The 15,805-nt window shown below is 37.2% G+C and overlaps 2 protein-coding genes across 9 annotated transcripts in view; one reads left to right on the forward strand and one right to left on the reverse strand.

Annotated features, from left to right (window-relative positions):
* LOC144956200 (mediator of RNA polymerase II transcription subunit 12-like protein) overlaps positions 1-7,642 on the reverse strand; it is a 119,197-nt gene extending 111,555 nt beyond the window's left edge. For 6 of the 8 annotated variants that reach the window (XM_078886634.1, XM_078886632.1, XM_078886633.1 and 3 more), the window contains exon 1: positions 6,706-6,888. In XM_078886634.1, coding sequence (XP_078742760.1) covers positions 6,706-6,801 — 96 coding nt within the window. In that variant the 5' untranslated portion in view covers positions 6,802-6,888. Of the gene's footprint in view, positions 1-6,705; positions 6,904-7,623 lie in introns of those variants that run through there. The other 2 variants (XM_078886636.1, XM_078886635.1) reach the window with 2 other exon arrangements.
* Positions 7,643-12,039: 4,397 nt separating this feature from the next.
* On the forward strand, positions 12,040-13,328 carry LOC144980560 (uncharacterized). Its single transcript, XM_078928236.1, has one exon. The coding sequence runs from the start codon at positions 12,040-12,042 to the stop codon at positions 12,826-12,828; it is 789 nt and encodes a 262-aa protein (XP_078784362.1). The 3' UTR covers positions 12,829-13,328.
* The last annotated feature ends 2,477 nt before the right edge of the window (positions 13,329-15,805 follow it).

Below are 15,805 nucleotides of genomic sequence, written 5' to 3' on the forward strand. Positions count from 1 at the left end.
GTCTGCCACCTCCAACTCCAGTCGTCTGCCGCCTCTAACTCCTGTCGTCTGTCTTGTATTTTTAAATATGAGATTGAAATAACAACATGAATTTGATTGTCTGCCTCCTCCAGCTCCAATAATCTGCCTTGTATTTTTATATATGAAATTGAAATAACAACATGAATTTGATTGTCTGCCACCTCCAACTCCAGTCGTCTGCCGCCTCTAACTCCTGTCGTCTGTCTTGTATTTTTAAATATGAGATTGAAATAACAACATGAATTTGATTGTCTGCCTCCTCCAGCTCCAATAATCTGCCTTGTATTTTTAAATATGAAATTGACATAACAACATGAATTTGATTGTCTGCCACCTCCAACTCCAGTCGTCTGCCGCCTCGAACTCCAGTCGTCTGTCTTGTATTTTTAAATATGAGATTGAAATAACAACATGAATTTGATTGTCTGCCACCTCCAACTCCAGTCGTCTGCCGTCTCGAACTCCAGTCGTCTGTCTTGTATTTCTAAATATGAGATTGAAATAACAACATGAATTTGATTGTCTGCCACCTCCAGCTCCTATAATCTGCCTTGTATTTTTGAATATATGAAATTGTAATAACAACATGAATTTGATTGTCTGCCACCTCCAACTCCCGTCGTCTGCCACCTCCAGCTCCAATAATCTGCCTTGTATTTCTAAATATGAGATTGAAATAACAACATGAATTTGATTGTCTGCCACCTCCAACTCCCGTCATCTGCCTCCTCCAGCTCCAATAATCCGCCTTGTATTTTTAAATATGAAATTGAAATAACAACATGAATTTGATTGTCTGCCACCTCCAACTCCAGTCGTCTGCCGCCTCTAACTCCAGTCGTCTGTCTTGTATTTTTAAATATGAGACTGAAATAACGACATGAATTTGATTGTCTGCCACCTCCAACTCCCGTCGACTGCCTCCTCCAGCTCCAATAATCTGCCTTGTATTTTAAATATGAAATTGAAGTAACAACATGAATTCGATCGTCAGTCTCCCCCAACTACTTCTGTATCATTGCTTGGACTTCGATGTATTTATTCAGTATCATTACCTGGATATTGCCTGTGTCTACATTCCATGCAGCCAACAACCCAGAGTGCCTAGATTTTGTTGTCTTCTGTCTTTTGCCACATATCAGCCATCTTATGGATTTAAGCGAGTCAGTACGTGAGTACCCTTTAATCTGTTCTCTTAGTGATGTTGAATGCAAAGCAATTATCAAATTTTCTAAAGTTCATTTCAATTTTAATGTAGTTTAATAGTTAGTCATATGCTTACCTTCCAAACCTGTATACCAACTGTGGGATCTTGGACCTTCGGTCATGTGCCATGACACTAGAATTAGACATTTTGAGTTGTTCTGAGTCCCCTTGACCGAACATTTACAATGTATATTACTGATGCTTGGATTTGGTAGGTGGAGTTTGTTATCTCAGGTCTTCCGTGTGTGACATCGCAAGCAAGTGGTTGTGTTAATGTTAGCTATTGCAAGGTTTGGTCGAGATATAAACTAAAAACATGGATTTCCAATCTGCAAGTTTTGTTGTTATTTTTCACGCTTGGTAGATAAGGTGTTATTTTTAGTTGGTGAAATGCGTTATATATTCCTAAAGGACCCCACACCACACCGTCAACTATCTATCCTCTTCGCAAAAAAAAAACAACCTCGTACCATAACACACCCTTCAGTAAGGTTTATATTTAAAAGATGCACTAATCTAAGACAAAATATAAGGCATCTTCAATTCAGATTAATTGTTAATTCTTTACGGGAAAAAAGAAGTAGAAACATCTTTTTCATTCAAATTATCGTAGTTGGATCGCGAAACTTAATGCGCTCACAGACTGAGTGAGTCAATTGTGTTGGAATTTGAAGGTACGAATTGTATTTAAAGCAGGTTTTTTTGTAACAAATTTTCGAGTAAATTCAGGGTCAGTTTGTAAAAAAACGTGAACAGACGACTTGGTATTTCTGTAAATATTCCATTGTGTTTTTATCTATGAAATAAAAGCGAAGTTTGATTGGTATTGAATACTATTAGTTTATCAATCAGAGTTCTATTTTTAAGTGTTTCTGGTTGGATATGAAGTAGGTTATAGATCGTTATGAAATGGTCGATCAATAGAGTGGGCTATCGCGTAGTACGTCTTTCAAACTTGCTAGGCAATTAATGGGAAACGGTCGTTATTTCCGGTTGACCACAATGCGGTAGAAGGGTTAAGACACCAAAACTAAACCATTCACCCCTAGAGTCCTCAGGAGAGTAATGGATGACCAAATATATATTATCAACTCGCAGAATTCAAATGCAAATTGAAAGGGGTAAAACTCTCATACAGAAATTTTGTTGACAATGATTAATCAACAGTTGTAAATTCATCACATTTTAAAATTTTTACGTATTGTTTCACAAAATTGGAGTTGCAAAAATTGTTAATGACCGCTCCACCAGATAGTTAATGTGTATAGTATATCTAACGCCAAATTTCATCAAGATTAAAGGGTGTCAACGATCAACCATCAAAATCCTCTTTTCATGTTTAACCCCCACTTCACCAGTGGCGAGCTATAGAGAGGCTGCATAGGCATATGGGAGATATCCCAGTCACATATTTTGAGTCTTGTATTATAGTAAAATCATCAATAATTTGGAACCGTTTATTAAGGTAGTCGAAATCGCCCGTGGCTGAGCCGCTGATCGAGCCCCGATATCGATGTTACGGCTCTGGAGTGAAAATTGTGTTTACCCGGTGAACATAGTTTTACTTCCATTGCCGGGAATCGCTTCCTGTGCACTAATTTCGTCACTTTCCGGTCTCATTTTAAAGAGGGAAGCCAGCGCATCAGCGGCGTTTTCAGATTTTTAATCCGTTCATTTCTTTGTTCAGATGCCAGCTGTTTTGAAAATTTGGTAAGTTTTAACTTCATTTTAAATACATTTTTCATTTATATTACCTATTTTTTAATTAATGTTATATTATTCGCCAACCATTTTTCTCTATTTGTGTGAATTTTGGTGGTGATTGATGCTGGCGAAAGCGTCTTTTAGTGACTTTAAATACGATGCGTGTTCATGAAGTTGGCGACGGCCAACCAGGATTGCCTCTCGATGTATCCCGAGTCTCCTGTGTACAGTGCAGTCTGTAAACTATCGACTGCGTTTGCTTTTGTGACTTGTATAAATAATTTCAAGCTAAATAATTGCTGTAAAAAGACTGAAAATAGTCCCATCCATAATTTTAGTTTTATTTTATGAATGAATGTTGAAACTGAAATGACTTTTTAACTGGATGATACCGGACAACTAAAAATTATGTTCCACTGATATTATTTTTTATCTTTTATTTTTGTTTGTTCTGCAGGTTAAGTGTGTTGGTTTAATTTAATGTGGTTAATTTCAATACAAATAATACAGAATAGCATGATAGAGCCAATTCAAGTATATTTCATTCATTACTTTACTCTTTACCACAACAAAAATTATTATATAACTTTAATTTTGTTGATTTAATCATAATCGAAGTAAATTTTTTTGTTTTCAGAGTCAGACGTTCATTATGACACCACATTTTCATGTTTCATTTCCTGCCTTGTATTTTTAAATATGAAATTGAAATAACAATATGAATTTGATTGTCTGCCACCGTCCAACATCCCGTCGTCTGCCGCCTCGAACTCCAGTCGTCTGTCTTGTATTTTTAAATATGAGATTGAAATAACAACATGAATTTGATTGTCTGCCACCTCCAACTCCAGTCGTCTGCCTCCTCCAGCTCCAATAATCTGCCTTGTATTTTTATATATGAAATTGAAATAACAACATGAATTTGATTGTCTGCCACCTCCAACTCCAGTCGTCTGCCGCCTCTAACTCCTGTCGTCTGTCTTGTATTTTTAAATATGAGATTGAAATAACAACATGAATTTGATTGTCTGCCTCCTCCAGCTCCAATAATCTGCCTTGTATTTTTTATATGAAATTGAAATAACCAACATGAATTTGATTGTCTGCCACCTCCAACTCCAGTCGTCTGCCGCCTCTAACTCCTGTCGTCTGTCTTGTATTTTTAAATATGAGATTGAAATAACAACATGAATTTGATTGTCTGCCTCCTCCAGCTCCAATAATCTGCCTTGTATTTTTAAATATGAAATTGACATAACAACATGAATTTGATTGTCTGCCACCTCCAACTCCAGTCGTCTGCCGCCTCGAACTCCAGTCGTCTGTCTTGTATTTTTAAATATGAGATTGAAATAACAACATGAATTTGATTGTCTGCCACCTCCAACTCCAGTCGTCTGCCGTCTCGAACTCCATCGTCTGTCTTGTATTTCTAAATATGAGATTGAAATAACAACATGAATTTGATTGTCTGCCACCTCCAGCTCCTATAATCTGCCTTGTATTTTGAATATATGAAATTGTAATAACAACATGAATTTGATTGTCTGCCACCTCCAACTCCCGTCGTCTGCCACCATCCAGCTCCAATAATCTGCCTTGTATTTCTAAATATGAGATTGAAATAACAACATGAATTTGATTGTCTGCCACCTCCAACTCCCGTCATCTGCCTCCTCCAGCTCCAATAATCCGCCTTGTATTTTTAAATATGAAATTGAAATAACAACATGAATTTGATTGTCTGCCACCTCCAACTCCAGTCGTCTGCCGCCTCTAACTCCAGTCGTCTGTCTTGTATTTTTAAATATGAGACTGAAATAACGACATGAATTTGATTGTCTGCCACCTCCAACTCCCGTCGACTGCCTCCTCCAGCTCCAATAATCTGCCTTGTATTTTAAATATGAAATTGAAGTAACAACATGAATTCGATCGTCAGTCTCCCCCAACTACTTCTGTATCATTGCTTGGACTTCGATGTATTTATTCAGTATCATTACCTGGATATTGCCTGTGTCTACATTCCATGCAGCCAACAACCCAGAGTGCCTAGATTTTGTTGTCTTCTGTCTTTTGCCACATATCAGCCATCTTATGGATTTAAGCGAGTCAGTACGTGAGTACCCTTTAATCTGTTCTCTTAGTGATGTTGAATGCAAAGCAATTATCAAATTTTCTAAAGTTCATTTCAATTTTAATGTAGTTTAATAGTTAGTCATATGATACATCTCTTCGAGATGTTCAGTTTGATATATGACATGCCTATGTTGCAGAAAGTTTGCAAAGTGTCGGTATTTATCGGCTTATTGTTTGTTATTATGTAATATGTTACGTAATATTCAATTTTGCATTTTCAGGTTAAGTTTTCTCTACCACTCTTATGTAGTTCTTGTTTTTAATTTTGCATTTTTATCACTGACCATGTTTGCATATATAAAGCGGCAAGCTTGTTTCTCCCGAGTACTGTTGGTGCCCAAATGTCTTGTCCAAGGATGCAAAAACATTGGGCAGTACATTTGCAAGTTGCATTTACTGACACTTGTTCAACTTTATTTCTAGCCCTGTTCATTGTTTTTTTGTTCTTCTCTCCGAATACCAGTCATCTTTCGTCTGTTGCTCATTTGCCAATGCCAAATATTAAGTGCCTTCCCCAAGGACACAACTTTAGTGTCTAAATTCATACGTTTACGCTCCTTTCCTCTTGTTTTAACAATTTTTGTGTTCAAAATTAATCATAGCCATAGTATTGTAAGCATGCTCTGGAAGAAGACCACCCTCAAATCTGTTTTTAAAGTTATTATCCGTTCCTCGCGTCTTTTTTTTTCATTTTCTAGGGTTATGTAATTGCATGACGTTGCATAATATTGCATAATAATCATTTAATTTTTTTAAAATTTGCTTCGTCTTTCCTTTGCGATCATTTTGATATATGGTTTTATATGTATTCCACCCCAAATAACCGTGATTTTCCATTTCCCCCGCTTTTCGGTTGCTCTCTGGTCACAGTTTTAGTTTCTTTTTTCCTCTTAAATTATATTAAGTATTTTGGTCCACTTTTGCGGACTAATAATCCCGTAACTTTGGTTCTAATTGTCACATTGTCATAATTTTGGTACCATTGAAAAGTGTATTTCTTGCAGAATAGCATGAGACTATTTTGAAAACAATTGCTGCAATCTCAAATTTTCATGCAACTACCTACGTTTATCCTACTCCTACATTCTACTCTATACCCAAAAGTAAAATATATCACAATGAAGAATGATTTTAAAAAGCTTCTTCTTCTTTGTAAAAATGAGCTATTGATTTTTAAAATCTTTACTTCTTTAATTTTAATTTTATAACTTTTCATTTGTTTCTCTTTAACAAACAGTTCTAGAGTTATTTATATTTTTCTGTTAAAATTTGAGTCAATTTTACAAAGAGAAGAACAGTGACAGTAGTAGAAGTAGAAGACACTGCCTTCACAATCTCAACTCAATCAGCCTTGCACTTTTGTAGCGACCCCGAAAATTTGGGGTTGCAGTTGCAGTCAGTCAGTTCAGTAAAATTGGACAACTGTTTTTGTAATCAATGAATTTGTGTCACTGAGAAAATACATAGCACAGTTGACTATCATTTTAAAGGTATGAAAATAAGTTATGAAAAAGGGTTCTTGTTCTGGATTTCTCTTCATAATAATGAATAACAATGAAATTGAAATGGTGATGGGATGGTGGTTTGAGTTTGGGTCATCAAATTCAAATCAATCATCAATAGGTAGACATATACCTCTTTTTGTTTGGCATCTTGCGGATATACATCTGGTGGACCTAATTTTGCTTTTTTCAGGGGTCTATGCTCCTGGCTCGGAAAGGCAGTTGCCATTTTATTAATGTTAGTTTTTAAAATGTCAGTTCCATTGAATTTGGTGTCTTCTTTTCTATGTCCACTAATTTATTGTTTATTCTTGGCTATGAAGCGGAAGTAGAAGATGGTTAAAATTTCTGCCAGGGATTGGCGTCTGTTTTACTATTAAGAACCAAATTCAAGATAGGGATCACAAACTTGATTTGGCTACCTCTATTCGAATAGTAGAAAACGGTAGGAGCTTCCTGAAGCTTCATAGTACTACTACTACTACTACTACTACTACTACTACTACTACTACTACTACTTAAAATTGAGCTTTGAGCTTTATATAGCGCAATATCCGCTTAATGTGCTCAAAGCCCTTTATAAGGGGTCCCTGGCAAACAGCAACATTTAACATGTAGAACGGGACAAGAAGCCTGTAAGACGATATTTACAATTTTTCCGACAGAGACAACGCTATTAACGGCCAGCCCTACTCATTTTACACCTGAGTGAGGTGAGAGAATGTGAGTAAAGAGCCTTTTTCCGAGGACTCAACTATGCGCCGAGCTAGGCTCGAACCCAGGACCTTACGATCCGAAAGCGAGTGTCATATCACTAGACCACATAGCCGCACTACTACTACTACTACTACTACTACTACTACTACTACTACTACTACTACTACAACTACTACTACTACTACTACTACTACTACTACTACTACTACTACTACTACTACTAGAAAACGGTAGGGGCTGCCTGAAGCCGGTGATCGTAAAGTACTAACGAAAGAGTGAAAATGGAGAGGCTTCGTATGGGAACAAAACAGACAAGGACGTTTCGGATACAAACCCTTAGTCAGCACAACAATACACAAATTAACGTGGAAAACAAATAAAATAAAATGCAAAATAACTTGTATCGTCTGTACTCAATGGTGGTTGCAGTATGAATGAAACGTTAGCGTGGCGTGGGTACCCACTACCCAGTCAGAGTCATTGCCCCTCTAATCTATTTTTCGTCTTGCACAAATAGGGATTATTTCTTAATAAATTATATCAATCGGATTACTGAAGGAACAAAATTGGCGTCACTCAACTCTTTATTATTGTATTAAGGCAGCCATTTTGGTATTTAGTTCCAACTAAATTCTATCAGTCAGCCTATAGATAGTATGCAAATGACGTCACTCAGGCCTTTGTTATTGTTTTTGCCATCCGCGTTTGTGAGTTGTTCTCACTAAACTGTATTAACCAGACTATAAAAGTTCATGGTTACACAGAGTTTGTGTGTTGGTCCGTTATACTTCCGGATGGCAATGTTGTGAACTCCTTGGCCAAGCGCATTCTATCTATAAACGTTCAAGCTTACTCGTAGTTCTGTGTGTCGGTACGTTATTTCCGGATGGCGAATGATGTGAACATTTTACCTAAACCCATAGCATCAATAACCCTCCAAGGTTCTCGCATCATATGTAGTAATATCTATTATAATGAAACATGGAGAGAGAGAGAGAGAGAGAGAGAGAGAAAGAGAGAGAGAGAGAGAGAGAGAGAGAGAGAGAGAGAGAGAGAGAGAGAGAGAGAGAGAGAGAGAGAGAGAGAGAGAGAGAGAGAGAGAGAGAGAGAGAGAGAGAGAGAGAGAGGACTGCTGTATACAAAACAAAACCAAAAAACAGCTTGCGCTTTAATATCGCGCTATATTCACTGAAGGTGCTCAAAGCACTTTAAAAGGGTCCCTGGTCAACAGCAAAACGTGTAAGACGAGAAATGACCCCTGTTATTGTTCGGCGATATCACAATTGCTTCCGACAGAGATGACGCTGTAAACAGCGAGGTACTCAGTAATAAAGAGCCTTCTCCAAGGACTCAAGTATGCACAATTAGGCGAGTGTCATACCACAAGACCACATGCATAGCCGCACAAGAATGTGATGAGAGAGAATAGGTAGATATGTTTTGAAGGAGGAGAGAGTGGATGGAGTGAGTAAAGTTCTTGGATATGTAAAGAAGGAACAAAATTGACGTCATTCATCTCTTTGTTATTGTTTTTAGACGCCCGTTTTTTGTGATTAGTTCTCATTAAATTATATCAACTAGACTATAGATAGAACGAAGATGACGTCACTCAAGCCTTTGTTATTGTATTTTGCCATCCGCGTTTGTGAGTGATTCTCACAAAACTGTATTAACCAGACTATAAACATTCATGGTTACACACAGTTTTGTGTGTTGGTCCGTTATACTTCCGGATGGCAATGTTATGAGCTTCTTAGCCAAGCGCATACTATCTATAAACGTTCACGGTTCCATACAGATTTGTGGACTGGAGAGTAATTCTGGCTGACGGACTTTGTGAGTATTTTACTTTAACACAGAGCATCAATAGAAGGAATGAAGTTGACGTCACTCAGTCATTTGTTATTCCTTTTAGACATCCATTTTTATAATTAACTTCTCACTAAATTATATCAATCAGACCTTCGAGGTTACACAGTTTTGTGTGTTAGTATGTTATACTCCGATGGAGATGTCGTAAGTATTTTCCAAATACGCATTTCATCAATACATTTGCAATCAGATTTGATTTTAAAAGCAACGTAAACCACGGGGAATTTTCCATTTTGTGAACACTAAAGATTTATTATTTATCATCATGATCATCATCATCATCATCATCATCATTATTATTATTATATTATTATTATTATTATTATTATTATTATTATTATTATTATTATTATTATTATTATTATTATTATTTATTATTATTATTATTATTATTATTTATAAAACAAATCGACAGCGTTCCCGTTGCAGTCCTCGGTGACAATCAACCCTGCATTGTGCGAAGAATAGCAAGTGGCGATTAGCGGCCTGCCATGGCTTTATATAACCATGGTGAGTAGTATTCATAGGACCACTGAGAGGCGTTGTCAACACAAGATAGTATAGCAACAGGTTTGAAAAATAACAACTCATGGTCGCCTTAAGCTAATTTCCAATTCAGACTTAAGCTCGTTCTACAGTAACGTGACATCCCGATATGATTTTTTATTTAATAATTCATGTTAACCGCTATTTTTCGTCTATGTATGCATATGCACGTTTTGGTGCATGTGTGTGTGTCGTTGTGAGGGCATGTGTGTATGTCATTTCAGTCCAAAACAGACATGTGCGGCTATGTGGTCTAGTGGTATGACACTCGCTTTCGGATAGGAAGGGTCTGGGTTCGAGCCTCGCTCGGCGCATAGTTGATTCCTTGGAGAAGGCTCTTTACTCACATTCTCTCACCGTACTCAGGTGTAAAATGAGTACATGGCCGTTAACAGCGTTGTCTCTGTCGGAAAAAATTGTAATATCGCCTAACAGGCATCATGTACCGTCCTACATGTTAAATGTTGCTGTTGGCCAGGGACCCCTTGTTAAGCGCTTTGATCACGTTTAGTGGATATTGCGCTATATAAAAGCTCAATTATTTTATTAAAAGGCTCAATTACACGATGACAAAGTATATTATTCGCTTCGAACATAACCAATTTCTCATTTTCGGCATTCAGTTTTGATTGATTTATTCTTCTGTAACCATGTTTTCCCTTTATAAAAATAATAGGTGGGGTACTTACAATGGGCATGATCTATATTACATTTTCATGTGCTCGAGGTCATTGGTCACATTGGAATATATGCTCAAAGTGACCCACATAGTGAAGAGTGCTCACAGATTTTGAAATATCTAACATCACGATTGGTCATTTTGTTCAGTTTGACACACGTGTATGTTTATAACTTTTGTAAACAAAGCAGCGTATTTACATTTGTTAAGATATAACCAATTGTTGGACATCAACAAGTCATGTGATTGATGACTTGGTTGGATGAAAACATGAACATAGATCGCTCCCATTAAGTAGTTTCCTTAGTAAGTTTTCGCCGTCGTGTTCTTATTTTCAGACCTGAAAACTCAAATTGTTATGGGCTCATTGCTGATAAGGAAATTATACTTTCAACCCATCGCAAACTAGTGTCCATTACAAAAACGTTAATTCAGACCTAGACCTAGTACTACGAAACATTCGCAGAAATTAAATACGAATTTTTGGCTCCAGCTACATAACTGCATTCGCCTCTTTAACTCGATAAATCTTGCAGAAAAGGGAAGTTTAGTTCATCAGAACCCAAATCCAGGACTGTGGAACATTTTTGGATCATGCTGAGGGCAAATTGTTTATTTCTATAGCTATATAGATAGAATGCGCTTGGCCAAGGAGTTCACAACGTTGCCATCCGGAAGTATAACGGACCAACACACAAACTCTGTGTAACCATGAACTTTTATAGTCTTGTTAATAGATAGTATGCAGATGACGTCACTCAGGCCTTTGTTATTGTTTTTGCCATCCGCGTTTGTGAGTTGTTCTCACTAAACTGTATTAACCAGACTATAAAAGTTCATGGTTACACAGAGTTTGTGTGTTGGTTCGTTATACTTCCGGATGGCAATGTTGTGAACTCCTTGGCCAAGCGCATTCTATCTATACAGTTTAGTGAGAACAACTCACAAACGCGGATGGCAAAAACAATAACAAAGGCCTGAGTGACGTCATCTGCATAATATATGTAGAGTGAATTTTTCTTTTCTTTTTTCTCTCTCTTGGAAATTATAGATTTTTTTAAAAATTCAATGAGACAACTCTGGTTTATGTCGAGTTATAGCAAAATGCGCATCATGCTGGCCGAAATATTGAAATATTACTATATTATGTGGTAATTTTCAAAATAACAGCGCCGTGGTAGCTAAAGGGTTACTATTCTGGCGTCGCCACTTGCATGTGATCCTCTTTGATGAAAGAGAGTTTTGTTGTGTGTCAAGGTGTCAAGACGTGTTTTTATCTGCTGTGGTGTTATTGTACATTTCTCAAGTAATTGTTGCTGTCTTGTATTGGAATCTATATTAATCTATTCGTGACATTTCCCTTTATCTTTTGGACTATTATTCGGACTTTTTAAAGTAATAATTTCTAAATAATCAGTATTTTTCACTGTCATCGTCACCGTCATCGTCGCTGTTCGCCTGTAAACCTTAGTTGTTATATTTTCTCATTTCATTGTGAATATTTCTGACTAATCGTCACTGTCATCATCGCTGTCCACCTGTCAACCGTCCCTGTTATATTTCCTATCTACGTTCTGTGATTGACTGTGAATACATTTAACTGTTACCCTAACAAGATTCTATAGTGAACTGTTTAAACGTCGTCCTGTTATAATGTCGAGCGAAAATGAAGTGTGTTATCGTGATGCGAAGAGGATGAGACCAGGGAGTGATAGTAGGGAAGTTACGGAAGAGGTGAAAGAAGTGAGAAAGGATTTGTGCTTTTTAAGAGATGAGGTGATGGGATTAAAAGAAAGGTTAAATGCAGTTCTAAAGGCGTTGGAAATCGTAACAAGTGAAGTCTCTCCTCTAGGTGCTGCTGTTAAAAAGGTGCTGGAGAAAATAGAAAAACAAGACGAGAGGATGGATATGATTGAGGCGAACGTGAGAAGACAGAGTGAGGAAGTGGTTAGAATGAGGAGAAGGGAGGAGGATGCGGATGAGAAGTTAAAGCGGATGCAATGGAGGGTGATTGACCAGGAAGCGAGAGAGAGGAGGAACAACTTGCTTTTCTACGGTGTCAAGGAAGACAAAAATGAGGATTGTATAGGGTTGTTAAAACATTTTATAAAGAAGGAACTACATATAAATCAACCAGTTGATATACAAAGGGCCCACCGCATTGGGAGACCAAGGGCGAATAATGATCGACCACGGCCGATAATCGCTAACTTCTTGAATTACCAAGTTCGGGAATTAGTAAGAATGGAGAAGACCAATTTAAGAAAACCATACGGCATATCGGAAGATTTCCCTTACGAGATCAGGAAGGCCAGGGAGATGCTGGTTCCGGAGGTCGTGGACCTACGAAAAAAGGGAAAGCGGGCCTCCATCATATACCCAGCTAAACTCATCGTCGACGGGAAGATCGTCAAAGAAATCGACGTCGTCGGGAGAGCATAGGATGAGGTACCAGGAGCCCCCAGAAACAATGTATCCTTTTTATCCGTTTTATCTTTAAATGTAAATGGCAGTCTTGTTTCGAAACTGGAGAATGATGATTTTGTGAATGAGATAAATGTTTGTGATATGATTGTGTTAAGCGAGTGTTGGACGAATGAGTATAATGTATTGTTTTTAAATGGATATGAATGTGTAAGTAAGCATCGCAAGTGCAGGAAAAAAGCAAAAAGAGATAGTGGGGGGTTAGCATGCTTCTTTAAAAACAGTATTTGGAAAGGAATAAGTAAGTGTCATTGGGATTTTGAGGACGGTCTGATTTTTAAATTGTGTAAAAAATATTTTGGTTTACGGGAGGACATATACACTATCTGTGTTTATATGAAACCCGTCTCGTCATCTCGCAACACGCTCGACTCAGGAATAGATGGGTACGAGATTTTAACTGACAAGATTGCCGAACTGAAATCGAAAGGTGACATTATCGTTATAGGTGATTTAAACTCAAGGACGGGCGGGCTATATGATATCTATGAAGAAAATATAAGTTTTGAAAAAGATAATAATATCACAACGACAGACGGCACCAGATGTTTGGCAATGGAACACCTGTCAGTCAACAACATGCTTGTCAATCGTCCAAATGAGGATAAAGGAGTAAATGAATGGGGGCAACGTCTTGTCAGAATGTGTAAAATGAGTGACATGGTAATCATCAATGGTAGGGCGGGGGAAGATAAAGGGGTAGGGAAGGTGACTTTTTGTAACAGAAACGGTCAAAGTACTATTGACTATGCGTTGTGTTCATTGGGCATATTACCTTTAGTAAACAATTTTATTGTGAACGATTTTTAATGCTTATTCCGACCATGCTTCCATTGTTTTGAAACTTACATGTCAAACTTTAAACCATTCACCAGATTTACATTCCAATACAACATACAAAAATAGAATGAAGTGGAGGGAGGAGAAAAGGGGGGAGTTTATTGCTAACATGCAACAAGTTGAATGTACTGATAATTTGCTCGAAATTTTAAAAATACTTGATAGCGACGGAGACGATGACGAGATTATTAATGCTAGTATCACAAAATTAAATGAATTAATTTTGGCTGCTGCCAAACCTCATCAAGTAGGAAAACAACTTAGTAACAGGGCCAAAACGAGGGGATGGTATGACGGGGAGTGTCGGGAAAGGGGGAAGGTATTTACAAATTTGAAAAACATATTCAAGAAAACAAAAAATCCATTGGATAAATATGAAATGTGCAAAGCAAGAATGACTACCGGAAATGTCGCCGAACGAACGGACAAGGTTAAAGGTTACAGCAGCAAGCAGACGACCTAATACAATTGTGCCGCAGTGACCCGAAGCAGTTTTGGAATAAAATCAAAAAGAGGGAGAAATTAGTCACGGGTGATTGTGATTTTACTACGCACTTCCGTACCATGAACAATATTCAATCCCCACTTGGCTCGGGTGAAAGTGAAGTGAGCAAATGGGAAAAAAGTCACGATGCCCATTATGATGAATGGTTGGACGGGGATATAAACATAAACGAATTAGAGTATAGTATCAAAAGCTTGAAAAATAACAAAAGTGCGGGGTACGATTTAATTTTTAATGAATTTATAAAATATGGAGGTAGTGCTCTTCGTCAAGTTCTACTAAAGATTTTTAACAAAGTATTTAGCAGTGGTATCTTTCCCCAACAATGGGCAGTTGGTGAAATCATACCCATATACAAAAAGGGGGAAATTAATAATCCAGACAACTACCGAGGCATTACGCTGTTAAGTTGTATTGGTAAACTGTTCACTTCAATATTAAATCGGAGATTATGTACTTGGGCAGAATTAAATAACGTCATTTCAGAAAATCAGTTTGGGTTTAGAAAACAAAGAGGAACAACTGACTGCATATTTATCTTACATGGTTTATTAGAATTATTTTTAAACAACTCTAAGCCCTTATATTGTGCTTTTATTGACTTAAAGCAAGCATTTGACAGTGCTAATAGAAGGGCTCTGTGGTTTAAGTTACACAAGAACAAAGTCAGTTGTAAAGTCACAAACATTCTTCAAAATATGTACAGTAAAATAAAACTTTGCATCAAACAGTCAATTTTCAAATCCACTACGAACAAGTGCGATGACCCTCATGATGAATGTTTCTTCACATCAACAAATGGGGTTCTTCAGGGAGAGTCTCTATCTCCGTTTCTTTTCTCTGTGTTTATAAATGACATTAACGAAGCTTTTGAACAGCATAACGACATAGGTGTAAACATTAACTCATTGCTGTTAACTGTCCTTTTATTTGCCGATGATATGGTTTTATTCAGTGAAAGCAGAACTGGTTTACAACGAAGACTTAATTGTCTAAGTGATTACTGTTACAAATGGGGTTTGCGCGTTAACACAACAAAAACCAAATGTGTTGCCTTTAAAAGAGGTGGAAAGATCGGGATGATGGACAGGTGGTTTTATAGAGACAAATTATTAGAAACAGTAGGGCAATTCAAGTATCTGGGGTTTATGTTTGGTAGTAGTGGAAGATTTACGAAAGGAATACAGAACCTTGTAGACCTAGGTCGTAGAGCAATGTTTAACTTATATTCTCTGCTCCACCAATATCAGGAATTATCACCTTCCACCCAACTCCATCTGTTTAATACTCTAATATCACCCATACTTAATTATTCGTGCGAAATATGGGGCTATTGTGAAGCGGTCAAAATGGAACAAATGCATTTAGGATTCTTAAAATCCATACTGGGGGTAAGGAAATCTACACCGTCAGCTTTCGTATATCATGAATTAAAAGTATTCCCATTAATCAATCAGCGATTAACAAGAGTAATTAAATACTGGTTTAAAATTTTAAAACTACAAGAAAACAATCCAGTCAAGATAATTTATAATAAATTATTAACACAGGCTACAGAGCATATCTCTTGTACTAACTGGGTAACTTTGC

This window comes from Berghia stephanieae, chromosome 10 (assembly GCF_034508935.2).
Source record: "Berghia stephanieae isolate SIO BIC M18660-M18661 chromosome 10, UCSD_Bste_1.3, whole genome shotgun sequence".
NCBI lineage: Eukaryota > Metazoa > Mollusca > Gastropoda > Nudibranchia > Aeolidiidae > Berghia > Berghia stephanieae.

What these genes read in the sequence shown, in the direction of transcription:
- LOC144980560 (XM_078928236.1), top strand. Translation starts at nt 12,040, where the DNA reads ATGTCGAGCGAAAATGAAGTGTGTTATCGTGATGCGAAGAGGATGAGA.